The 25,842-nt window shown below is 41.8% G+C and overlaps 2 protein-coding genes across 3 annotated transcripts in view; both read left to right on the forward strand.

The window, feature by feature from the left end:
* The first annotated feature begins 2,099 nt into the window (after window positions 1-2,099).
* Window positions 2,100-21,641, forward strand: erfl1 (Ets2 repressor factor like 1). The gene is given in 7 exon segments (XM_051957184.1): window positions 2,100-2,204; window positions 12,571-12,644; window positions 13,302-13,536; window positions 15,353-15,530; window positions 17,243-17,372; window positions 19,009-19,221; window positions 19,224-21,641. Coding segments are annotated over 6 exon segments (1,419 nt in total). The 5' UTR covers window positions 2,100-2,204; window positions 12,571-12,583; the 3' UTR covers window positions 19,826-21,641.
* A 2,607-nt stretch (window positions 21,642-24,248) lies between these two features.
* Window positions 24,249-25,842, forward strand: part of arhgef1b (Rho guanine nucleotide exchange factor (GEF) 1b) — a 41,034-nt gene continuing 39,440 nt past the window's right edge. The window contains exon 1 of one of the 2 annotated variants that reach the window (XM_022198013.2): window positions 24,249-24,330. The gene's annotated coding sequence lies outside the window, so the exon portion shown is untranslated. The remainder of the gene's footprint in view (window positions 24,331-25,842) is intronic. The other variant, XM_051956983.1, reaches the window with a different exon arrangement.

Consider the following 25,842-nt stretch of genomic DNA (forward strand, 5'->3'; position numbering starts at 1 on the left):
CTTTCTGCAGGATGCACTGAGCTCTTTAATGCACTAATATCACATCTGGGAACTTAGCATTTGGATGCCTTTTGTCCATCAGTAATTGCAAAACTGTTTTTAAGCAGAATTAAAAGTAGGCCTAATTTCCAAATCAGTCGCCTTGAGAGAAAACTCCCATCCTCCTCTTTCTGCGTGTATGTTCCAGCCTGCGCTCCTCTGTGTATAAGCCTGATTTCCCGTTCAGTCCACGCAAGGTTTATCAGCCAAGATCACCTTTGTTTCTTTTTAATGCTCATATTCATTCAATTAATCTGGGCTCTAATTCGTTTATATATTTATTTACTCGGTCTCGCTATCACTCTCTTCTTTTTTTCATCTCTCTCCAACGATTATCCTGGCGTCTAATTAGAAATCGATGCTGCTGGGCCGGCGGGTATTTGCAATGTGTTTGTGGACGTTGAGAACAATTCCCCGGACAGAAAAGACCGAGAGAAGAAAGAGAGAGGAAGAGGAAACGCTACACTACACTGCACACACACACACACACACACACACACACACACACACACACACACACACACACACACACACACACACACACACACACACACACACACTGACAACCGACTTTACTGCTTGCAGCTATTCTTCTTTCTAAAAAGCAGTAGCTAAGTTAAAAAAAAGAAGGAATGCAAGGAAAAGGGAAAAATGAAAAGAAAATCATTTTTTAACGACTGACGCGAGGGATTTGTGCAGAATTGTTGAGGACTGTTTCCCCGTCTTTTAGGAAAACAAACAAATCTCGAAGTGGAAAAGCACTTTAAATGTGATGGCCTGCATCTAACCCCAGTTCGTGCTTTCCCCAAAAGTCGAAGGAGCCAATTCATCACGAGGTTACAACAGTGTGTTGAGCCTCCACATACACTCATTATTATTATATGCATTTATTAGGCCTTCAAATGCAGCATGACGTACTGCATATTTGCAAAATTGGCATGCGTTAATGTCATTTTTGCGCAGCCGGATCCGTTAATTTCCCAATAATCCATGCGCATTTGTCCCTGAATAAGTTTCAAACTCAGTGAGAAATTTCTGTTGAACTCAAAGTGGACTGTACCACACATATTCCCCCCTTCTCTATTATCATCATGACCCTTCCTGGATCGTTGTGTGCCATCGCTGCACACTCCGAGCCGCCGTCGCCTCCTCTCTGTCGTGTCCCGTGGAGAGGAGTCGGTGTAGAGGCGACGGGTTAGCGCCATTACCGGAGCCGGTCGAACCTAAACGAATTAGCGGCAGCCAGGTGAAAAAACGGAACATGTTCCAACCAAGTAGAAAAAGAAAAAGGGAATGAGAGCACTTTTATTAGTTCAGCTTTACACCACAGTGTGTTTACCGTCTGTGCGCAACGTTTTATTGGCTCCCTCCATAATCTGTTTTTCAGACGCCGTTTCTCTCTGTTTTCTGTGTTCATCATCCCAAACGAGATGCATCAGTCTCTCTCTCTCTCTCTCTCTCTCTCTCTCTCTCTCTCTCTCTCTCTCTGTGCTTCTGTTTCTCCTACATGGGTTCACCAGTCAGGAAGTGTCATATCGGGAAATACAGTGTTGGAGTGTCACCTCCCTCTGCATGATGAGGAAAACTGAATAACTTGCTTTTTCTCGTTGTTGCTTCACATTTCATCAACCCCTGTGATGCTTTACTTGTGCCAAAACTATCAGCCTGCTCTCTCGAGTGTGTGTGAGTGTGTGTGAGTGTCTTTGTTGCTCTGTGCTGTATAGCACTGAGCCATATTTGTGACTCCATCCTTGCATTTTCTGTCAGTCTATCTTTCCATCTTGCACGCTCATTAAACGTCCCACCCTCCCTCTCTCTCTCTCTCTCTCTCTCTCTCTCTCTCTCTCACACACACACACACACACACACACACACACACACACACACACACACACACACACACACACACACACACACACACACACACACACACACTCCTCTCTCTCTCTCTGAGTCTCTCCCTCTCCCTCTTTTTCTTCTTCCTCCGCGCCTCACGCTCCCCTTGCCCGTGGCTATATGATCGTGAAAAATGTGTTTACAAAACTCGCTCTCTTGCAGATCAAACCGTACGGACGAATCAAAGACTTTGGAGAGAGAGGCAGAGAAGAAGAAGGAGGGAAGAGAGAGAGAGAGAGAAAGAGAGAGGGAAGGGGTAGGAGCAGAGGGTGTGTAGAGGCCTTATAATTTTAAAATTCTCTATGTGTTATTTTCTTTTTTTTTCTCTCCTCATGTGTGTGTCTGTCTGCATCTCCTCTGGTAATACAATATCTTTAAGGCCCCCAAAACAACTATCTGTGTCTCACAGTTAAACATGAGATAATGCAATATTGATGTCTCCTTGTCTTTGCTATAACGCAATACTGGGCCCATTCTGGCTGGACACGCTAACATAGGCCGATAGTGCCCTTGCACTTAAAAGAATTACTGTGCTTCTGTAATAAATTTTAGAGGGATGCTACACAAATATCAAGTCCCTAAAGGAATATAAGTAGCTAGTGAAACCATAAGAGTTAACATACTCCCAAAGCAGCATCAGGTCACCTTTCATACTAAGTATTCAGTACGAGACACACATGAACTGAAGATTGGACTTTATTAGTTTTCAACTGAGTGAGTTGTTTGTAATGCTTTGGGTTTCTAAAAGACGTACACGGCACATGTTTCTGGTCTCAGTTTAGAATGCCTTGGTGTGAGTTTGTAAGTCTTCACAGTTTAGAAAGCTGCCTGCATGCACTTCATTTTGTTGATGCCAGAGATTGTGCTCCTGATGTTCCTTCTGTCTGCCATTTCTTCTTCGTTCATTAAGGTTGTTGGACTGTGTAAACAGCAGGGACAGCAGCGGAAACAATTATCACACTTTATTGTTTTCACAAAGTGTTTTATATTAATATTCAATCAACTATTCAAGTCTTATGGATATTGTAAGTAGCATTTTTGAATTTTTTAGTAAAGTGCAAAATCACTGTGACATCATCTAGGGAAATTCAGAATAGAGCTAAATACTATTTTGATTATGGAATGAATAGATCTTCATCATGTGCTCACCAAGCAGGCTAATTTTGTCATTCAAAGAACAGACGTCTCTCTTCGTGTCAAATCAGTTGAGATCAGACTCCTTCAGAAGGTGCACAGGCTATGAGAGAGTAGAGGTGAGGACTTATTTTGGAATTGAAAGATCTTAATGTTTATGACAGAGGTTTGACGGTTATATGAGGAGAGTGTCTCAAATTAGAGGACACGAAGAAGACATAAAAAGAGACACAGGGGCACAGGGAAGGGAAAAAGAGTGCGAGGAGATGCTGGCGGAGGGGGAGAGGAGAGGGGAGGGAGGGGGACAGACAGACAGGCAGGCAGGGGGAGCGATTATAGCAGGGTTTATGTATGAGCTATTGATTGAGTCGGTGGTGACTTCTTGAGTGGTTAATTCGGGAAGTGAGAGCGATAGAGAGAGTAACTCACTGACCAAAGAGGGGAGGGGAGGGGGGTGTACGGGGGGATAAAGAGAGAGATAGAGAGAGCGTGATGAGGGTGAGCGGAGAGACAGAGGGGGAGAGAGAAGTGCATTTCCTCAGGTAAAAGTGTGGAAAACAAGTTAGCTTTTTTTTTCTAAGAATTGTGCTGCGGTGCTTAGAGGATTATTGACATTATTATCCTGGTTGAGTATTAATAGTAATATAAAAGACGGATCTTACTCAAAACTCTGTATAGAAGGACTGAACCCTTCCCACTGGCACAAACAGTAGATGCTACTAATGTAGAAATGGCCATAAAGTGTTTCTGCATTATGAGGCAAGGAAATATTTTATCATTTATTTTAAGGGCTATGTATGAGCAAGGCTGCTTTTATTTACCAAAAAGTCACTGAATGACATGGAAAAAAATGTACAAAATTGAAAGAATGCTGCATAGTGACAGATACTTGAGTCAATTAGACCACAGAGGTTGAAAATGCAGTTAAAAAAACAGAAATTCAAATGGGCTTATTTGGAAATTTGGAAGGATATTTGCTTGACTTTACCGAAAAGGTCTCGAACCCAAAACCATCTCTCATTTTCTGCAGCAGACTTCTTAATCATATTGGTTTAAGAGTCAGTATTCTGAGGTAGGAAAAAGACTATTAATTGCCAAAGTGATAAAACTTTAGCTGTGTTAAAGTCTCCTACATGAAACAGGAAACAGCAACACTGTTATAATGTTTTAAAATGATGTAAAAGTACGTTCTAGTGGCCTTACAGCCTCTGTGTCACTGTTTACTTCAGTGTAACATCCTCACATTTCATCCACTCATTTGCAGTTTCTTTTTTAAGTTCATTACAGAGTTGCTAAAACCTGCTTTCACATCTTAAACAAACTTAGCTCAATTTAAGCCAATGTTGGTATTTTGTTCGTCTTCTCTCTCTCTTTTTATTCAGACATTGCTATCACCTTGCCTCTCTCCATCACGCCCAGAAACAGGCACACACTCCTTTTCTTTTCTATAGGCGTGAATTTGAGCCCATAGGACAGTCATCTGCTCGCTGGAAACAACAGATGGTTCCCTTGTTCTCACCGTATCACGTTGTCTGAGGAAGTCACAATCAAAAGCAACAACTTCGACTTAGGAAGAAAGGTGGTGTGTGCGAAGTATTTTGGGGTGCGGGGTGCGAGTCTGGTGTAGGCTATACCCTGGATACTTTGGTTATTATTCTCAATGTGTCCAATGCATATTCGCCGGCGGTTTGGTTTGCAATGCATCTCGGTTTTGTTTGCTGGTAGGATATCCTGCAGTCAAATTTCGAAAAAGCTGCGCGCGCGCGTGCGTGCGTCGGCGACGTGAGTTTTTTGCCTGTGCACGCGCGCGCGTGTGTGAAGGTCAGCTCGCCGGCGCAGTTTCTTTTCCTATTTCTCTTCCCTCTCGCGCAGGTTTTGATCTCTCAGCCGCGAGATCAAAGGCGCTCTCTGGCTATTAGTCAGCGCGAGCCATTGATCCCTCATCGATCCACGCGAGACACAGCCGCCCCGTGAACACCGCGCGAGGCTCCCCAAAGCTCCTCCCGCGCGTCAGGAGAAAGAGAGAGAGAGAGAGAGAGAGGGAGAGAGAGAGAGAGAGGGAGAACGCAAAGGAGGGAGGTGGAGCAATGTGTGTGTGCGTGCGGGTGTGTATATTTTTCTACTGGCGCAGGCAGAGTCAAACTCGAGCTTTTTCTTTGCCGCGGGACATGAAACAATGAGGCTCGAGCCGGTTTTAATAAAGCGCGCTTTCCCTCCTTTCAACTCTGGCGCGAGGCGGACGAGCCGGCAGCGGAGAGCGATCGATAATTAATGACGATGAATAATTTAACCCTATCGATTGATACTTTTTTTCTTCATCCTTTTTCCCCCTTCTTTTCCTTATTTTCTTAAGGCCAGCGTTCTATATCATACTAATAGCCTACCGTTTTCACGCGCTCGACATCCTCATCTCCACTCACCTCTTCTTAAACTTGTTGGAGTTCTTCACCTTTCGCCAAAGTCCGAAAAAACAAGTTTCCTTATTTATCACAGGATGTAGTGGTCTATTTATGACCCGAGCTGGAGTCTCAACTTCACCTGACTTGTCCTCATGAGTGGAACTGGCCTTTGAATGATTTTAGTGGCTTGGTGGTAGGCCTGTTCTAGATGTTTCTCATTATCAATAATAGCAAAATTGCTAATCGGACATATCTGGATATTTCTTACACTCCTCAGATGGGTAACAAATTTGTATTAGTCCACGACTGAAAGTAGTCCCCAACAAACTATGTGAGGTGCTATGAGATGTTATAAACCAGCACTAGATAAATCAAATTGAATTGAAATGAAATGCAATATATAGTAGATTGTAATGCACAGCTGCTTGGTGAAATTAGTTTTTTGTAAAATTTGACATTTCAAATTAAGACACTTGTGCTAACGGATAAGAAAAGCCAAAAAGTTTTTCAAAGATTTTGGGACAAGAGGAAAAATGCAACCCCCCACTTTTCCCTCAAAGCCCTGGACCTGCTCTCTTTTGGACAGATTTAGTTAGTTGTGAAAAAATATCTCCTTACCTTTCAACTGTTTCAAATATAGACATAATTCTCTGCTGTGTTTTGGAGCCGATCATTAACCATCAATGATCTTATCACTTAAACAAACCATCGCCTTGATGATTGCTATACTACTCTTGTACTGTGTCTTTGAAACTACATTTCACTGAATGATATTCTGGCTGGGCAGCTCTGTCAGACGATAGCCCATCTCATTGTGAAGGACTCAGTATTATCTTTGAACCCGTAGTGTGGAGTAATCGGTGCTGGGTGGGAGAACAGGCAGAGTCTCAGAGCCTCAGTACTCCTGTAACTATACATCTTGGTTAAATACACTGACAGTACCACACCGCTGCCTGTTCCTATTACAGCGGCTCTTCTGATTTCTCACTCGCTCTTATGACAGTTTGATTGGTGTATAAAGTTCAAGGTGCAAGGGGGGAGTTAGCTGCTATGAAAGTTGCAACGTGATCAGTGTATTCTGCGTTTTTAGAGCTCTTTGGTTCTTAAACTCTTTACAAAATAGTCTCATAGAGTTTTAGCAAATGCAATCTAATGTAATTAAATGTACATGGATCTTAACTAATTCAAGCGATAAAATGTTAAAGGTGGAAGCACATATTTCCAACATGGATGTTAAAAACAGACATACAAAGCAAATTAAGCAACAGAATCTACAACACAGACGATAACACACTAAACTAAATGTAGTCAGCATAATATTCTATAAAAAGGTCAAATTGTATCACATATCATTAAAGGGGTTAAGACTTGTATATATACAACATTTTGCACAAATCAGTTAATTGCTGAAGGTTTGAGTTAGTTATTGTTGTTTTAGTCCACGAAAATTACTTCGGCTAAGGATGGGTGAAGATGGACGAGGTTTTGGTCATTGTTTCTTGTAGTTTAGTGAAGTTCACAGAGTCTAGTCATGAAAGTAGCATTCTTATTAAGATTCTACTTTATCTGAAAAAATGCAGATGAAAAAACTCATGAATATATTTCCTATTATGTTGTATATTTTGTACGTGAATACATAAAAAATAGTAATATAAGAAAAATGAATGGTATAGTTCACTTTTTATAATATACGATCCGTTCGTCCCAAATATTATTAAGTGATTAAGATGAAATTTATAAGGGGTAGTATTAGATTCAGCGTTGACTTTTCTCTTTAACATTTGGATAGACAGGTTCTTTTCCCCCTTCCTCCCCTCCTCCTCCTCCTCCTTCTCTCTTCTGTCTCTCCCCTCCTCGTTTCTCTTCTCTCCTTCTTTCCATCTCCTCTAACAAACCCATAGCAGAGTCCCTCTGTTCTTCCACCCTGAGGCTGACCAGTGTGTCAGAGCTAACCAGGGAGAGGAACAGAGAGAGAGGGAAAGACAGAGATAGCGGGAGAGAGGCAAGCAGAGAGAAAGGGAGAGAGAGAGGGTTCAGTTGGGCCTTTTTCAGGGGCAACCAAAAAAAGGAAGATGAGACAGATGTACAGAGTCCGTTTCATCTAGTGGAAAAAGAAAGCGGGAGAGGCCAGACTCTTCATGCTTCTCACATTTTTCTATCTTTTTATATCGTGACCCATCACTCTTTCCTTCTTTAGACAGCACTGGAGACATAATGTTGCCTGAATGTCAGGCTGCCCCCCTTCCTCCCTCTACCCCAGTCACTCTGCAGAATTTCAAAACATAGTTGGTACTACAGTGTATGCCTCACACTGTTTTCTTTTCACTCTCGTCAGTGGCCTACTAACCTTGGCTTCACAAGTATGCCAGCTCTGCTGATGGGCTCAGTCCTATAGATTGCCAGCTTCTTTGCAAACTTGCATCAGTATGATTCGGTCAGTCCTGTTTGGGAGGAAGACGTTGTGTTTTAAATAGAAATACATGACCTGGGTGGCAAGACTGATCTTTTAAAAACACATTGGGACTAATCAATGTGTAACTCTTGGTTTAGTTGGGGATTTTCCTTTATAATACTTTTGTTTTGATTTGTATCTACCTGAATAATATGGTTGAGAGTTCATAAAAAGGTCATTAGTCGATGGATAGAAGCTAATATTATTGCATCAAGTTCACAGCTAAAAACAATGACTATTAACAATTATATCTATCGAGTCTATTTGAAAATGTATGAATAATATGAACATTGTAACATTTTTAACAGCTATAATCATAATTTTCCAGTAGCTTAGACAGTTCAGGTCATTTCTTATATTTGAAAAGCACCGTGGGGAAACCAGAGGACTAACTTCAGAGATGTTGCATTGCTAATGTGGGCATAAGAATATAGCTTTTAGATGGAAAAAATGTAAACCAATGCTTTAATTTTGTGTGACTTTTTTAAAAGACGTTCCAATTTGTTCTTATCTTGTTGCACACTTTTTTTTACACCACTAAGTTCACTCAAGTCCCGAAAATTCAATTAATGTGACTTAAAGGTTGCTTCAAACCAGTAAGCAAACTTTATTTCTGTTGTATTTGTCAAAAGCAAGGTAACAAAGACTTCTTCATGAGAAACCCAAACAAGACAAAGCAAGCAAGCGTTTTTTTTAACATGTAGACTTCTCTGAGGCTGTGTCCACAAACACCCTGCCCACTCATTCACTCCATCCTCCGTAATCTGCATCAGTAGTTTATTTCATTGTGAGCAGTACAGTCCATTGCATTGTGGGACGTTTAGCAAAATAGTGGTTATCAACACAACGTCTTTATATTGTGAGCATTTTGAGTGTGTAAATATCACACTCTGATGCTTTAAAAATGACTAAAAGTATAAAGTGCAGAAAGTGATTTCAGATGTGTGCAAGTTGAGCAGCAACAACAGCAAAGCTGTTCACCTTCAGCCTTGACATAGTAAATGTGTGTGTGTGTGTGTCCTTGTGTTGTTGTTGTTGTGTCCTAAAGACACAGAGAAAGCATGTCACAAAAACCCAGAGCGCGCTTTCAAGTTGACTGAATTATGAAAAGCCTCTGACTCATCAACACACCAGAGGGTTTCCAGCAGTAATGATCCATTTGTGAGACCTAGTGTAGGCCTACACTGTACAACATGTGGAGGTGCACGGCTAAGATTTCCTTTGAGCACTGAATGTGTTTTTGTCCAGATGTGTAACTTGGTGCCCCTGTTGTATGTGTTTACTATTGTCGCTGGTAACTGTGTGATCCATCATCCACACTGGGTCTCATGGGCGACCTTTTGTGGGAGAGAGGTCCTTTGTTTGATGGGTTTTGTCCGCAGTCACTCTGTGCGAAATAAAAATGCATTCGTGTTTTTGTCTGCCCACATCTCTTCTCTCCATCAGTCCACCAGCATCTTTAGTAAACAAAGTGCATTCTCTGTTTCGGCTCGGTGAGATGTGTGTTAGTGTGTCGATATTGATTCAGTCCATATCTATGGGCTCCATGTCTTATTTTGTGTGCTTGCTTTTCACTGTGTGTGTGACTGCTACTTGAATACCTGCATATTTGCGCCACATCTGCTTGAGACTGTGTGTTTACCGTGCATGTACAATCCATTACAATCTGCGAGTGTCTGTATCTGACAGTCTGTGCATGCATGTGTGTGCGCAAGTGTGTGCGTACGAGGAACAGTATTCCCTGGGCTGCTAGTTATAATGTTTCTGGGGGTGATGGGGGGAACTTGAAAGCCCTGTGCTGCCCAAATCAAAACTAACAAGGAAATGATGGGGGCTCCTTTATCTCCTCTCTGGCCTGGGGGGCCGAGGGGGGCGAGAACGAGAGACTGGGCAGGGGAGAGAAGGAGGAGGAGGAGGAGGAGGAGGAGGGAGGGTGAGAGGGAGGGGAGGAGGAGGAGGAGGAAGAGGAGGAGGGGGGGGGCAGCCTGGCTTCCTCTTTGATTTGTAAAAAATGCATTACCTCCGAAATCAAACGGAAAATTACTGCGCTGAAGCAAAAACACACAGAGCAGGAGAGAGAGGGAGAGAAAAGGAGATGGGTGGGGCGGAAGGGAGGGAGGGGGAGAAGAGGGTGGTGGGGATAGGTGTGTGTGGATAGGTGTGTGTGAGTAGAAAGGAGGTGGGGAAGAGGAAAGGAGGATTCACCTATATAGATGTGCTGCTGGATAGGAAAAGGAAGAATTGGTATAGATTTGAGGTAGTGCGTAGGTGGTACGAGAGGGAGCTGGAGAGACCCCGACAGACAGAAGCACATATATATATTTTCCTCTGAGGAGATGAGCCTATACACGCTGTGGACCATGTGAATATGGCAAATGAAAGAGATGATGCAGTATCGATGACCTGTAGCCCACAGGGAAGAGGAAACTTATAGATTACTACCTCCAACACAAAGAATATCTCATTCTTTAAAGACCAATCTTTGCAGAAGCCGTCAGTCAGATAAATGGGTTAGATGTCAACATTTCATTGGAAGGACATGCGTTTTGGAATAGTTTCTAATCGTGTGAAGATCGATGTGCGATTTGATATTCTAGTGTTACGCCGACTGATCCAAATGATCTCTTACGAGCTGCGCTTCTGTGCAAATCTCTGTCTTTGTGTGAAGATATAAGTTATAGCAACAACTTGGACTCATTACGGGAAAGCATGCAGGCAGAGACACAAGAGGAAAAGATGAAAAAGAGGAACCATAGCATGAATGATGCGGAATAAACCGTGAGTGAGATAGGATGAATGCCAACTCTATATTTGAAGACAGAGGGAACGGCTTGAAAACAAGGAGGATGAAGAGCGGGAGGAGAAAGAGCGAGAGGGGCCACAATCCAAAGGCTAGGAGCAGGGTGAGAGCGAACGAGAGAGAGAGACAGATAGAAAGAGAGAGTCAGTCAGAGAGTGAGAGAGTGAGAAATGCCTGGAGTTAGCAATAATAATTTATACAAACACACCTTAATAATTCACGTTCCATTTCAATGCTGGAGGGAAAATCCAAAATTCACAGAGCATAATTAAATAGAGGCAGAGAGTGAAGGGAGAGATAGAGAGGCCAGCATTAAAGATACCAGTGTAGCAGCAGGGCATCTCTTCCATCTGAGCTTTGTAAAACAACCCTGATGAAACTGTGATATCCAAACTAGATTCCGTCTCTACGCTCATCGTGGAAACACTGAAATCTCTTTGCCCTCTCCTGTCAGCAGATGCCTATATGCATTTGTTTAGGAGGCATTATCATTATAAGCTCTTATTTAATAAAGCTCAGCATGCATGCGTTATCGTACACTGAAAAGCGGGGAAAGGGATGGAGTGAAAATCAACAGTTTGTTCTGTGTTTTTGTGCACACTGGTGGTGCTTTCACTCAGGTGTGGTGGTGAAAGCAAATAGTATAAAAAGACAGTTGAAATATTGAAAAAGAAAACTGAGATATCTCAGTTATTTTAGATTTACATCAGTTCCTGCTGTTACCCAATGCAGCTGTATATTTTGCATACTTGATTTGTTTCTGATATTAAATGTGGGCATGTTTTACTTCTAAATGATAAATCAGTGGTGGCATGACGATACTTGAGACTGATTTGAGGTACTTGTACATTACTTGAATTTTTTTATAATACTATTGACTGTATATTTCTCCTTCACTACAATTCAGAGGTAAATTTTGTATTTTTTGTTACTACTGTTCACTGCATTTACCAGAAAACAAATCAAGATTTGAAATTGAAAACAATTATTGAGTTCATAAATTATTATGGACTGCTTTAGATCAATTACCCAACACTAAATAAAATAATTTAAATGAGCTCCACCTTAACAAACTATAACAATAAAAATCAGTGCTGATAATTATCAAAAACATAACACTTACATACTTGTCTTTGCAGGATATTCACCTGTAAAGGCATACTTTACATAGTTGTTTTAATACTTGTGTTTAAGTAAAGGTTCTGAATATTACAAACTACTTCTCTTACCCCATATATAAAATGAAAAAGCATAAAATGTCTTATTTTCTATTTACCTAAAACACATAAACAAATCCTCTTCTGGGAGACCATTAAACCTAACCCCTAGCAGCCCTTAGCACAACTTTGAACACAGAGATGTTTGACTTACTGTGTAGTTTGTACTTTTAAAAACTCCACCAAGTAATACCCAAGCCGTATTATATGTTTGAAAACATTATTTTTAATGTATAATATAGCTCGGCTTTTAAGTTGGTTTTCAAAAGTGTGTTTAATTCCTCCTGTTCATAAATGCACTATAGGGATGTCCACCACGTTGCATCAGACACGGCCTCAGGTGGACAAGATCACATCCATCAAACACCTGATTTCTACCTAGTACATATGAAACATAACCTTGCTATATTTCACATTGATTTATGGTATCATTTTGAACTCATATTGCGCATTTAGACCCTTATGCAATACCTTCATTTTGAACAAAGTTTACAGTCTTCAACTTCAACTCGCAGCAATAAACCTGCTGGGTAGCAGACTCTGGCTTCAACCAATAATTTTCTATCAGGTGTAAGCTCGTATTACTCTGATTCCATTTGCAAAAGTCTATGTCTTCTCTTCGTTGTGTATCAGGTGTTGTGGAGGCATGGACTGTAACTGCGTCAGTGACCTTCTGCTCCCGCCGGTGCCCGCCCTCTGGACGCCAGGTCAGTACCATCATCATCATATCTGAAGTCATGAATAGTCATTCTAATCTTGCATTATGGCACCAAATCTGCATCTTATTTTTTTCTTTTAGAAAATGTAGGAAAAACCTTTAACTAATCTAGTCTGAGTCTGCATGTTTAAATTGGGTAAAACCAGACAGCCAAATCAAGCAAATACAGTTGAGCTAAAAGTTGAGAAGCATCTTCAGAATGTTGAAATTCATCTCAAATATTCAGTTCTTCAAAAAGATTAACCATACGCACATATTGCCAAACAAATTGAATCTCTGGTGGTAATTGGTTCGCTATCTAATAATTTTACTAAGCTAGTTAGTGCCAGATTTACTTTGGAATGAGTCAAACACTTGCTTAACTTTGCCCATCATGTGCATACAGTTGGCTTTTAAAATTCAGACCCGAGCAGCATCAATCAGACCTCTCCAAGCGAGCTGTCATCATCCCACTGACCAATCTGTTGAGGCTAGAGGCTATTAGCTCAGACTAACATTGCTCAAGGCACGTGCTGTGATATTAAACACATCATCCCTTACCTCCATCACTCATCAGTCATTCAGACAGCGATCCCCCCCAGCGAGCAGCAGGACAAACGACAGGCCTCAGCCTCATCCTCCTGTTTCTCCCTCTCCCCCTGCGCAGGGTTCGCCTTCCCAGACTGGGCCTACAAGCCCGAGTCGAGCCCCGGCTCTAGACAGATCCAGCTGTGGCACTTCATCCTGGAGCTGCTGCAGAAGGAGGAGTATCAGGGGGTGATCGCGTGGCAAGGAGATTACGGGGAATTTGTTATCAAGGACCCCGATGAAGTGGCCCGGCTGTGGGGGATACGGAAATGCAAACCTCACATGAACTACGACAAGCTGAGCAGGGCGCTGAGGTACGTGTTTCTACATGAAGTGCTGAATGTCAGGCAGCAACTCTGTATCAGATAAGTCACACTGTTTATCAGTACCTCAGTTTACATGCGTTGTTTACTCTTGCTGGATTTAATCCTCAATCAACATCTCCCTTTTCCATGCTGGAAAAAAATGGAAAGATAAAGGAGGGACTTTTCCTGAGGAACATCAATACCCTCAATTTCTCCTTATCTGTGGACATCCTAATGGAAAGTTCACCGTTGAACTGCCAAATAAAAAATTCAATAGAGATTTCAAAATTAAGCCCCAGCGTGAAATTGCTCAGACTTCTTCAGAACAGGGAAACTGCTCACCTCCGAACTTAGCGCAGGTGATTAAAACAACGCCACACTCTATACCTTCAGCATTTCACACCCACATCCACACACACGCACACAATTTTCTTATGCAAATACCCACTAGCCCGACTTGCTCCCCTACCCCACCCCCTCCCCCCGCTTTCCTTTGGCCTCTTGTTAATGGGGGCTGTCGTCAGAGTCTAATTGTTATGAATTGGCTGGGGCCACAATTAGCCTTCTTAATTAGCCTCACTTAATTGCTCAATTAAGGGCCACGGCACAATTGCCACGCAAAGCAAAACATGTACACATCATTGCGCTGGGCTCAGCCACTGTGGATACGTGCTGATATGTACACGCCGCAGTGTTTGTTGATATAGTGCGTCTGCATAATGAGGTGCTGCTCGCCACTATTTAATGCTGAGGTTGTCTAATGGCTTTGGTGCAGCCGCTGTAGTCACTTTGAAACAAAGAAATCTAATTGCAGGAAGAAATGCTGTCCAAGATTTGAACTTAAATCTTGTGGTGATGCATCCACAGGCTTTTTTTTTAATTTGAAGCATCCCGCTTTGCCCCACTACGCTGCTCCACCTGAGCGCTCACTTCCTTTACCTGGACCAGATGGCTCCATGTTTTTCCTTTAATGCTGATCAACCTGGCATCCTGGCAGATTGTACATTGTGACACCTCTGTGGGTGGCAAAGGAAACTGGCATGACGACGGTTTGACATGCCCAGCGGGAGACACCAGAGGTCGTTACCATGGAGACTTCGCTTGTTGTCCCACCTCTTTGTAAACGTGCTTTGCTGTTGGAAATGGTGACAGCTTCTTGGTGTCATGCGCATTTACAAGACAGTTTTATAGACCAAACTGCTTCTGATTATTCAAACTAAATACCAGAATGAAGACAGTTCTTCCATCATGCCTCTCATCTTAAGATTCTGACAATTATTTTTACTTTAACTGACAAATTTATGATTTTACTTAATGGAAATACATTTGGTTTTAAGACACCGATACATTCCAGGATTGTGATAGCATCTTTTCATTCATTTTGACGTCTTAAATTTATACGATAGTGTATTTTGACGCTCATATTATTTTTTTTGCCCTTGGTCTAATGAAAGGAAATTTTTGCTCTGTATTTTCTGCATGCTTGGGTTCACAGGAGTTTTGGCTTTTTGATTTTTTTCATCTGTTAACAGCTGAATAAAATTTCATTTTACAAAACCATATTGTATTGAATCAAGGCAGTCAGACATGAATTGATTCGAGGAAGGAAGAGATGAATAAAAACAGTGGGAAATCAGCATAGCTCTTGCCTCACAGGGCTGAGGTTGTTTACTTATTCTTTTCTTATAGCGATGAAAAATGAAACCTTGATGTGAGCATTATATTAATCCTTCCCCTCCTCTTTTCCTCTTCCTCCTCCTTTTTCCTTCATCCTTTATCACCTCTCTCTATCCCTCCATCGATATCCTCTCCTCCTCCTTTGTAGGTATTACTACAACAAGCGTATTTTGCACAAAACCAAAGGGAAGCGTTTCACCTACAAGTTTAACTTCAGTAAGGTCGTTTTGGTGAACTACCCCATCCTGGACATGGCCAACTCTCCCTTTTTTCTGGCCCAGAACCACTTCAATGGGGGCTCCGCCACACCAGACTGCAGCCCAGAGGTACGAAGGGTAGGATGAAGGGTACGAGAGGGAATACAATTGATAGAGAGATATATTTTGATTTATTTTGTCAGATATATATTTTGCAGTCATATTGAAAATGAACATATATTTAATAGTTTCACAAATCTGAGTAATGACAGTCATACAGAACACAATTCTAAAATATCTACGCTGGTGTCTCTATAGCAGGAAATTAGAAAAACTGCTGTTTAAATGCAGCGTGTACAAAAAGAAGACAAACCTGCAACAAAGACAAAATGATGAGATACAGCAAGACTCCTCGCTCTGCTCCTTAATTTTTTATTAACAGTGATTTAATCCAGCTATAAATCTATTTCACTGGTAATGGTTTTGCTGTTATAATTCTCAGACTCCTGCTGTGCATTCCCTTTTTACAAAAGAAGTTCTGGTATTCATTGCATCTATCTTTTATTCACTGTCTCTAATGGTGGTCATAATAGAGTACAATTCACTTATTATTTGCCCTGAGAGATTGTAAAACTTTTACAGAAATGAAATTGTATCAGAATACATGAAGCACGAACAAAAATGTCCTAATTTGGCGCAGAATTAAAATTAGAACTTTACTTGTGGGTCTATTTCGGTGCTAATATATTTAGATGCATCTTTAAATAATGAACAAATCAATTTCAATGTTTCTCCACTCAGTAATGCATGAAACTTTAAGGAGACTGTTTTTTGACTTGGATGCAAGTGCTGGTGTGCAGATAATTTTATTTTGGACGACTAGTGTCCCAGAAAACACGCGTAACTTAGAAGTACAGTAAGAGAGAATCATCCATCATTTGTCTGTGCCATCCTTAAGATGGGATAAGGAGGTACAGGCTCTGAAGGAGACCACGGAGGGGGATGGTTTTAACTTGCCCTTAAAACAAAAGAAGAACGTGATCCCCTCCTTTTCTCATCCCTGTCTCCGATGGCGTATCCATCTGTCATCGATTGAAAATGAAAGAAACAGAAAGCAAAGGGGTCGCGTCAGATCAGATCAATGGCGGGTCATTAATGCGGTTTGTTAAGCAACGCAGATCTCGCAGCTTGGGAGTACAGTCTTGCCTTTCAAACTTGGGAGCTGCACTGTGACAGATACTATTGATCCGCAGTCATGCCAGGGGAAAAAAATCCCCCCTTTGTCCCGTCGAATCCTAAGATTCAACCGTTCCACCTTTTTTTTTTTTTTTTTTTTTACCTTGTCTCCCTCTCCTTCACATGTTCTGGACAGAAATAATACAGGCACACTAACACAGCTGCCCTACTTCCTGAATGGGTGTCATTCTTTCACATCTCACTCCTGTTCGCCCTGTGTCCCTTTACACAAACCGGCCCACAATCCCTCTGTCTCCTTGTCATTTATCCTTTGTGCCTACGATCTTAATCGCTGGTCTCCATTTGACTCTGTACTTTTCCTGCCTTTGAGTCTCTGAGCCCCTGCGTCCTCCCACCTCCCGTTTTTACCCCCAGTCCCATAGCGCCACTTTTTATCCTGTCCTTGCTGCGACTGTGTCACTGTTTGCATCACACTCTGCAGGGGGCCGCTGTCAACACATGACTTTACCCTGCAAGGCATCAGCAGCGTCATAAATGCAGATTTGTAGGAATACATGTTCTTCTTTTCAAATGTCTTTTCATGATACAAATTCATTTTCAAATTATTTTTCCCACTCTTTTTTTTTTTCCTTTCTACCACGTAGGCCATACAGTCCCTGTTTCCTCGTTTGCCAGACACCGGTAGAGGAACATCTCTGTTTGATCGAGGGACCGCAGCACCGGGACCTGAAGGAGACAAACTGAGGCTGGACGCATTCCCTTTTCTCAGTTCAGGTGAGCTGAAGCAATGGGAGAAGTTTGTCAAAAACTCTCATCGCCACTGCAAAATTAGAAACCTTCCAGCATCTCAGGGACAAAGCTGTCTCTGTTACAAGAGCACCTTACATAGGGTGAAGTGTATAGGCAGTGTACAGGCAGAAAACAGTCCTCAAACAAAGGGAGGAGGAGAAGGTAGAGGGAAAGGAGGAAAGCAGAGAGAGGAATGAGGATATGGGGAGGCATGAACATTTATTGTTAAAGGAAATAAGAGAGATGGCTGTCCCATAGCAGCCTGCAGTGAGGCTGCGCTTCAGGTGAAAGAGGCCAGGTTAGCTTGTGAATTATGCATGCCAGCACAAGTAAGAAACAAGTTGAAGGCTGGAGAAAGCATCCACCTTTTCAACATGATTGTTCACATTTGTCCTCTTCTGTTTGAGCACGCTCAGTGTCAATGAATGCAGCGTGGGATTGTGCGTTCCCGCTTGATTGACAGCATTGGTGCTAATGCGTCTGCTTTTTGTTTGTATTTCTGCACACTCTATACGTGCAACAGAATGCGTACGGATCTGCAGAGCTCGATAGGTAGTGTGCAAACAGATGTGCTCACACACACACACACATGCAGTCCTCATCACACAACATGCACCTCCTCCCTCCTCCCCACTCTGTTTGTCCTCGGGTCCTATTCCCCCCCTTCTTCCCTTCTCACCCTCCTCTCCCTCCCATGTGTCCCCGCTGTCCTAATCCCTTCCCAGGCAGGAAGGCCCTAATTGAGGGTGCAGGCTTCAGTTTGTGGCCTGTGGGCGCCCATTACTGTGTTTTCATAAGCAAGTGAGGCCTGCCTGACTGATTCAATATTCATGTGTCTGCCAGCTACTCCTGGCCCAGCACGCAGAGACTTCACCACTGTCAAATTAGCCCTGCATAGTAAATAACAGAGTGAAAGAGGGAGAGAAAGATGAGAGTGAGAAAGACTGGGAGAGGTGGAGGGTGCAGCAGAGACAGAATCTTTGAGTTGGTTGTCATTTGGAAGGAAGTGGAGTAGGTCGAGAGGCAACGCTTTTGTTTGTTCATTAAAATTGAATTCCAGCATCACCTCAAATTTACCCCCTTTAGTTGTTATCAAGTGATGCTTACAAGGAACCGAATTCAAACACAGTGTAATATTTGATTTGCGACACTGCTGGGTTTTCTGCTTAATCTGAAATGATACAGTGACATGTCAAAGCATTGTGAGGACAAGAGATGGACGCTATTTCTTAACTCGATTTTTCAACAGTGAGACTGTCATCAGAGCTGTCGGAACCGAGGCAGAGAGTCGTAATATATTTCTCTTTTAACATCCCAGAAATAACGAGCCATTTGGAAGATGTGAACGCTGCGTGATTACTTTTCACCGCAGTGCAGAATCTTTGTGTCCACATCTGGTTTGCAGCAGTGTGAAGTGGGTGTACCATACAGCACTGGCATGCATAAATGAACCACCAGGTTTTTGTTGAAAGCAGCCGTGCCAGAATTAGCCCCCGTGGCTCCTGATTAGAATTGCTAATACCACTGACTATAATTAGTGAACATTCTTGGATGTTGTATGTCAGGAAACCTTTGCCCCTTCTGAGAGCTAACCTCCATCTCTGGGTTTTCTCTGTCCTAGGTGCGCCGTGCTACTCCAAACCTCCGTCCCTGCTGGGCCCGTACCCTCGCAACCCACCCTTTGACTACCCCTGGGGCTTCAACCCCTACCTCCCAGGGGCCTTCTCTCTCAATAACTGCCCCAAACTACCCCCTGGCTCTCTTTACCCCTCCCAGTTTTACCCCAACCCTTTGCAGAGCAGCCTTTCCCAGCTGCCTCACCCATTCTCCTCCCTACTCCCCCAGGGGAGGCAGGCGGGGGCGAGAGGGGAGCAGCGGGGCAAACTGGTGGGACAAACGGCACGGCAGGTGGTCAGCCAGCCAGGATCTGCCTGCCACCCTACCCAGGCAGCCTGTCGCTGGGTCGGACAGAGATCGGCAACGGGGCGGCGTTGGGGGAAAGGGAGAGGGTGGAGGCCAATCCTCCGGGCACGGGGCTGAGTCTGGGGCTGGGAGCAGTCAGCCTCGGTGCCGGGACCGGGACAGGCCAGCAGAGTCCCACAGAGAGGAGAGGAGGGGTGAAGCAGGACCCAGAGTCAGACTCGGACCTGGAGATAACAGATCTGAGCGACTGCAGCTCAGACAACGAAAACGATCACGAGTTTGGCATCGGGAAGGAATCCGGCCTGGCGAACCGACCGCAGCTCGTGCTGGATGGAAAGAAAGGGAGCGTGCTGCCACCCATCTCCTCTCTCCCCCCACCAGTGTCCCCTCACCCTCTGAAGAGCCTGATGCCCATCACCCCTCCTCCCCCATCCCTGCCTCCGTCGCTTTCTCCCTCCATGGCTCTGCATGAAAGACACAGGGAGACAGAGACCCTTAAAATGATACACAGTTAAGACATTTTCTGATGCATCCACCATCTTGCCAGTCTACGCTCTGATAACTCTCTTCTTCTCTCCTTTCATTTTGCCAAGACAGTTTTTCTGCTTTGAATGATCAGATATTCTATCACTCTTGATAAATACCTTTTCCAGAAAAGGCAGTTAAGTTCTTTACTTCTGGAACTAGTGTTTCCCTCTTTGCTGCGTAAGTTTGCAACTTGCCTGCAGTCCATTATACGACTGACTTGTCCATCTCAGAATACATGGGGCGTACAGTTTTTAGGGTGCCGGCTGTCTGTATCACCATCTTGTCCTTTCTGTTTTGATCTCTCACACCGAATGTTCACTCCATGCTTTGTAGACTTGTTTTACACGTTGCCAGCAGTACTCCACAATTTGCTGTCTGCAGCTGAGCTATGAAAGAAGGCAGCGAGGTGGTAAATTACAACACAGCAATCCCTGCCCTGACCAACATTAACAAACAACATCCCTATACTAACACAACAGAACAACAAATAATGCTCAGATCGATCCAATTTTACAGATTTGTCCTGTAATTCTTGAGATTTCGACAATATATGTAATCACCATGACTGTTGAAACCTAGTCAAATACTGCCACCTTGTGGTCATTTCTGTCAACGTCTCCTTCAAAGAAAGCCTCTCATCTCTGCTGTCCTTGGAGTGAAATCGTTGCCCCTAAGTTCAATTTGCGCTTTAAAAAAAATCTCTATATTGTTTCTTGTGGGTTAATTTAAATGCTAACAATCCATATTTTTAATAGTGTTAACTGTGACAGTCTGTGAAGATTTCTTTTGTCCAGAGATTTCCTGCACATTTTCTATTAGGAAAGAAAAAGAGAGCAGAGGGAGCTGGACCAATCTAGAATTTGTATGAATATTTCTCTGTATATATTTTAATATGGTGTACATGACATTTAATTATTATTCACTATGATAAGATTTAGCTGTATTGTTGTGATTTAATTCAATATTTAAACATGTTGGAAAAATATAAGCATAGGTGTATCAAAGTTTAAATTATTAATGGCAGAAGATCTGCACTCTGAAGATGTTTTCTATGATGAGGACAGAGTTCACACTGGGAGCCGTCTCTGATTTCCTCAACCCCAGTTAATTGTGCCCCTTGGTCATTTTTGCCAGATGCCCAGTGTACAAACCCTTTGGGTTCAAAATCATGCCGGTGGACTTATTTTTCTAGTTAGCATTCACCCAGTGTAACTGTACTGTAATTAGTCAAATGTGAATAATATTGGTCTTTGCATTTTCTTTTTTTAAATCCTGCCCCCAAAATCTGTTTTGATTATTTTTCAATCAATGCTTTTTGTCTATGCCAGCAGCAGGGCAATTTGGTTTGCTTGAGGACATTAATCAGTGGGAAAAATATTTACAAAAGCTGTTTGTCTTTGCTCTCCCCAGATCTAATGACCAACATCCTTTCTACAGACCGGTTTTTGAGCACCAAGCGGACACGAAACCATACTGTACAGTTTCATAGCCTTTATAGCCTATGGTTTGTCAAACAGTGGCGGTATAAGATTAGTTGTGAAAGCTCTATTGTAAAGTTAATGTAAAGCTCTATGTTTGTTGAGTTGCTACAGGAAAGGCCTCCAGTCACATCCCCCTGGAGTATAACAGCTGTAAATACTGTTTCCTTTGTGTGTGTATGTGTGTGTACACATCCAGCAATGACAATGCAGTGGTTTTACCTGTCATCTTTCTTTGTTTTACTGTAAAGAGGAAAAATGGAAAGTGCAAAAAGAAGAAAAAGATTAATATCTTCAAAAGCAATAAATATTATTCTGGATAGTGGACTGTGGTTGACTGTGAGTTTGTTGAATGGATTCACTGTGTGAGCAAGAAGTCAGGGGGATTCATCCGGGAAATTTCTGTCAGTCATTGAAACTGACTGCAGCTTCTGCTACAATCAAAACAGATACACTATTTCTACATTAATAATGCAATGAATTTGAAAAACTCTTTTTTTTGTTGTTTTGTATTATTATATCACTTCATGTAAACAGTATTATTCTAAAACTAGGATATGTAAATAACTTCAGCAATAATATCTGCTGAATTTAAATGCTGCTTGTTGGTTATCAGTCCTTCATCGTTCACTGTTTAATAATACATTAACTGTTCCTATTAACAATAATCAGAGTATTTGTGCAGCTGTACAGAGGATTGCACAGCCCTAACTAGCCCTAAATAGTTTTGAAAATGTGTTCTATTATCTTACATATTAAAAGTAGAAAGTTTGATGACATTGCAACAAATTGATATGGATTTCTGTTAAAACACTTTGTCCACATTTAATTAGATTTTTTTTTCCTAAAATGAAAGCATTGATTGAATAATCAGATCAAGTTTGACTAATAAAAAGAATCTACAGACGCTTATGCTGACAATTTCATGCATGTTTCTAAAACTGAAAAGCATAAACACAATCACAGACGGCGTCGATTTATTTTAATTTATCAAGGTGGTTAATAATGAAAAGATGTCAGGCATAAATGTACCCAATTTCATGTAGTTAGCACGCTCATTTCCTGCTTTCCTTTTCTTTTCAGCTGACAAGACATAGAGAGCCTTCTGCTACTAATGATAAGAATAAACAATAGTCTTAGTCTTATAAAACTCATTAAATGTTGAAATACTACTCCATATCCCACAATGAAGAAATCACAGCTATATTACAGTTATACCTGTAGAAGATGTTATGACCATTCAGAGATACATACATTTTAATATCTTAAAGCTGAATGTTACAAATTATGCTAGACTCAGTTTGTATTTTTTGGGCTTCTGTTTTACTGCTTAAACATTTTATACACAGCAGTTTATTCAGCAAAGACACTGATAATTGAAATTGTATCTTTTGTATGTCATGTTTGTCATCTTAACATAATATAACATAACACAAGTCATCTTATAGCATATTAAATGTGTGAAACAGCATTTTCAACAGTCATAACCTGAGTGATGAGCATGTCCCTCAGACTGTTTAACACCTTCCATCTGCTTCTCTGCACTGCTGACGATCAGTGTGATGATGGACGAGGTGCGAAAACATCTTCAAACTAAGTGTGGGAAGGTTAAGTATAAAGATTTGTTTGTAGATGAAACAAATTTTCGATTTTTTTTTTTTTTAGAAATTCAAAAGCAGCTTTCAGCAACCACTAAGACAGCATGAAAAATAGTGATGTTTATGACAAACCATGAAGAAGGTGGTAGCAGAGAGAGTGAGGAAGTGATGAAGTCCTCAACATTAGGAGGAAAATGTTACCCCACCAGCAAGCTGTACGTACTGTGTCAGTATTTAAGCTTCAGATATGTTATAATATCTAAACTAACTGATGCAAACTCTTTTGGACCTTTGTGTTTATTACAGATATGACACAGTTCCAGTTAAGGGTACAGAACCTCATGTGTATTTAACGTGTCCAGAACCTCAGATACAAAACACTATCTGTGTAAATAATAATACTAATAATCATGTTTCATTTGCTATCATTCATTCATTTATTAATTTTAACAGAATTCAACCTGTTAATATTTTCAAGGTCCAAAGTACTAAGAAAAAACTACATTTTTAAATACCTACAATGTTATGGAAAGATTATTCTGCAGATGGACTGTGATCAGATCATGACCACGTCTGTCCATGGTGTGGCGCCAGGAGGCCGGAATTAACGTGAAGCCGCAATCAGGCAAAGAAACGAAGTTAGGTTTGAGCACTCATCTCTGAAAACAAATGTTTTGATTTATGCAAAGACAGACATTCGTTTAACAGCTGTGATCTCTTCAGAGCAGGATGGTACTATTGTGTGATTTATTTACTTGCAGGTACTGGATAGATAAGACCTCACACATCGGTGACTGATGCTCTACACATTTGATCTGTGTAGACGCTCGTTTAGACAGAGAAACTCATTTTCTTTTTAATAATAGCGATGATGAATGAGATCAACTTTTTACCATCCCCTCAGTCCACGACTGGGTTACTATGATCAGAATTAGTAAATTTTGTTCGCTGAGGATAGTCTTGTTCTGGTAACCAACAACAAACATGCAAATAACATGCACGGAATTGTTTTCTGTTTTAAAAATCTCGTTCAGATATTCATAAATGTTTTCCTAGATATAAACCAGGTACATATGCAAATGTAGCGCTAGTTACTGTGGGCTCAGTGGGGACGAGTTACTGTGTAACACAGTGCGGAAACAAGTTGTTTAGATGGATTACTTAAAAAAAATAAAGATAGCCAAGCCGTAAAACACACAAAACAAAAAAGACAGTTACGTTATTTTTGCATTATATTGGACCGTTTCAAATATCAAAGAGCCAAACTTTCAAATCACCGTGTGCTTCTTCTTCTTTTTTTTGGATGTGTACTTCCGCGTACAATGTTTTTTTTTTTTTTTCCCCCACTGACACACGGCAACTTTCGAACAGGAAACTCATTAGACGCTTCGCCTGTCGTTTTCTCTGTATTTGCGGGTGAGTACATCATTTAAACATAACACCGAGTTACATTTATAAAACTTGTGGATTTCTACGGTTTTGTCTGCGTTGCTTGAACTCGCCATTGATATTTGCTTTAGAAAAGAGTAATGGCTTATCCCCCTACAGCCCGAGCAGCAGACGGCAGCGTCCGCATACAGGAATGCTGTACTCGGCATGTCGTCTTTTCTGGATAAAGTCGAGTTGGTGTTTATTTACCATTTCGACAGAATCCCTGCAGCAGTGGAGCAGAGTTGGGATTCTCTTCGACAGCTTGTGCTGTGTGTCAGAGACTTGAAGCTCAGGCGAGTTAGTCGTTACAACTTCAGGTAGCAAAGTTGGACCGTGTGTAATTTCTGGCAAAGGCATGGAGGATTTTTTACGACTCGGTTTGCTTTTATCCCACACAACAAATCACTTTAATATTCGCAGGGGGAGTTATGTTGTGTCATGGGCAGTCAGTGTGATGTTTATAGCTGGCGACCTTGTGAAATGTTCTGTATTTTTTTCATCTCCTTTGAAAGAATATGCTTCTGAAGGTTATTAAATGAGTAGATTCTAATTAGGGGAGTGCAGCTTAAAGAATGTGAGCCTGTTTGTATTTGACCTAATAAATTGTCATTTATTATTTCCACTCACCTCCATGTGATGCATGGATACACACAACTAGGAGCACTGGGGTTAGAGAATTGGCCAGATCAAGCCCTACTTTTTCCTCTTATTTATTTGTCAACACTTTTATTTTGGCTCCACATGAAAGGAGGCCTCATTCTTGCTGCACAATATGGAATGAGTCCCTCCCAGCTCCCCACCATCATTTTTTTTCTATACAGCTAATCAGATCAACCTATATGGCGTGGAAGCTTCAGTGCAGACAATGTTCAATAATTAGTGTCTGAAAATAATTGATTAGCCCTGACGACTTTGCTTTGTCAGACAGAGAGCATCGCCTGTGCAGAAAAGGCAATAGTTTCCTGTGCTCACAGGAAACTGCAATTACTCTCCATCTAGTGCGGCAGTCATTACATTCACCTAACAGAGTGTGGGTTGTGCATGCCAGTAAACTGTCAAGTTTTTATTTATCACTCAGCTTTTTTTTTTTTTAAACCAGGTTGTCAGGCCAGTTGGTGCTTGCTTGTTTTTTTTAACTTTCGCTTCTCCACACTTTTAGTTTACAAGAGTCGTCAAAGCAAACATATAAGTCCAGCAAGTGTTAAAAGCGATTAGGTTTGCTGAGTATTAGACGGTGGGTGTTAAGGGCGTTGCAGATGGTGGTTTTGGAGACTGTGACGTGTTCCCAGGCTGCCGCTGCACCCCAGAGGCCCCGTGTGAAGCAGGCCCTGCCACTTCCTGTTACGCTCTGTTAGACTAGAGGAGCCCTGCACTTGTCATCTCTCTCTCTCTCCCTCCCCACGTTTTACAAGTGCAGGCTTGTCTGGAGCCCAAAGGCTACCTTCTCTTCCTTTTAAAGGAATGTTGGCTATTTAATCTGAGCCGCTGTGCTGCTCT

This window comes from Acanthochromis polyacanthus, chromosome 12 (assembly GCF_021347895.1).
Source record: "Acanthochromis polyacanthus isolate Apoly-LR-REF ecotype Palm Island chromosome 12, KAUST_Apoly_ChrSc, whole genome shotgun sequence".
Lineage (NCBI taxonomy): Eukaryota > Metazoa > Chordata > Actinopteri > Pomacentridae > Acanthochromis > Acanthochromis polyacanthus.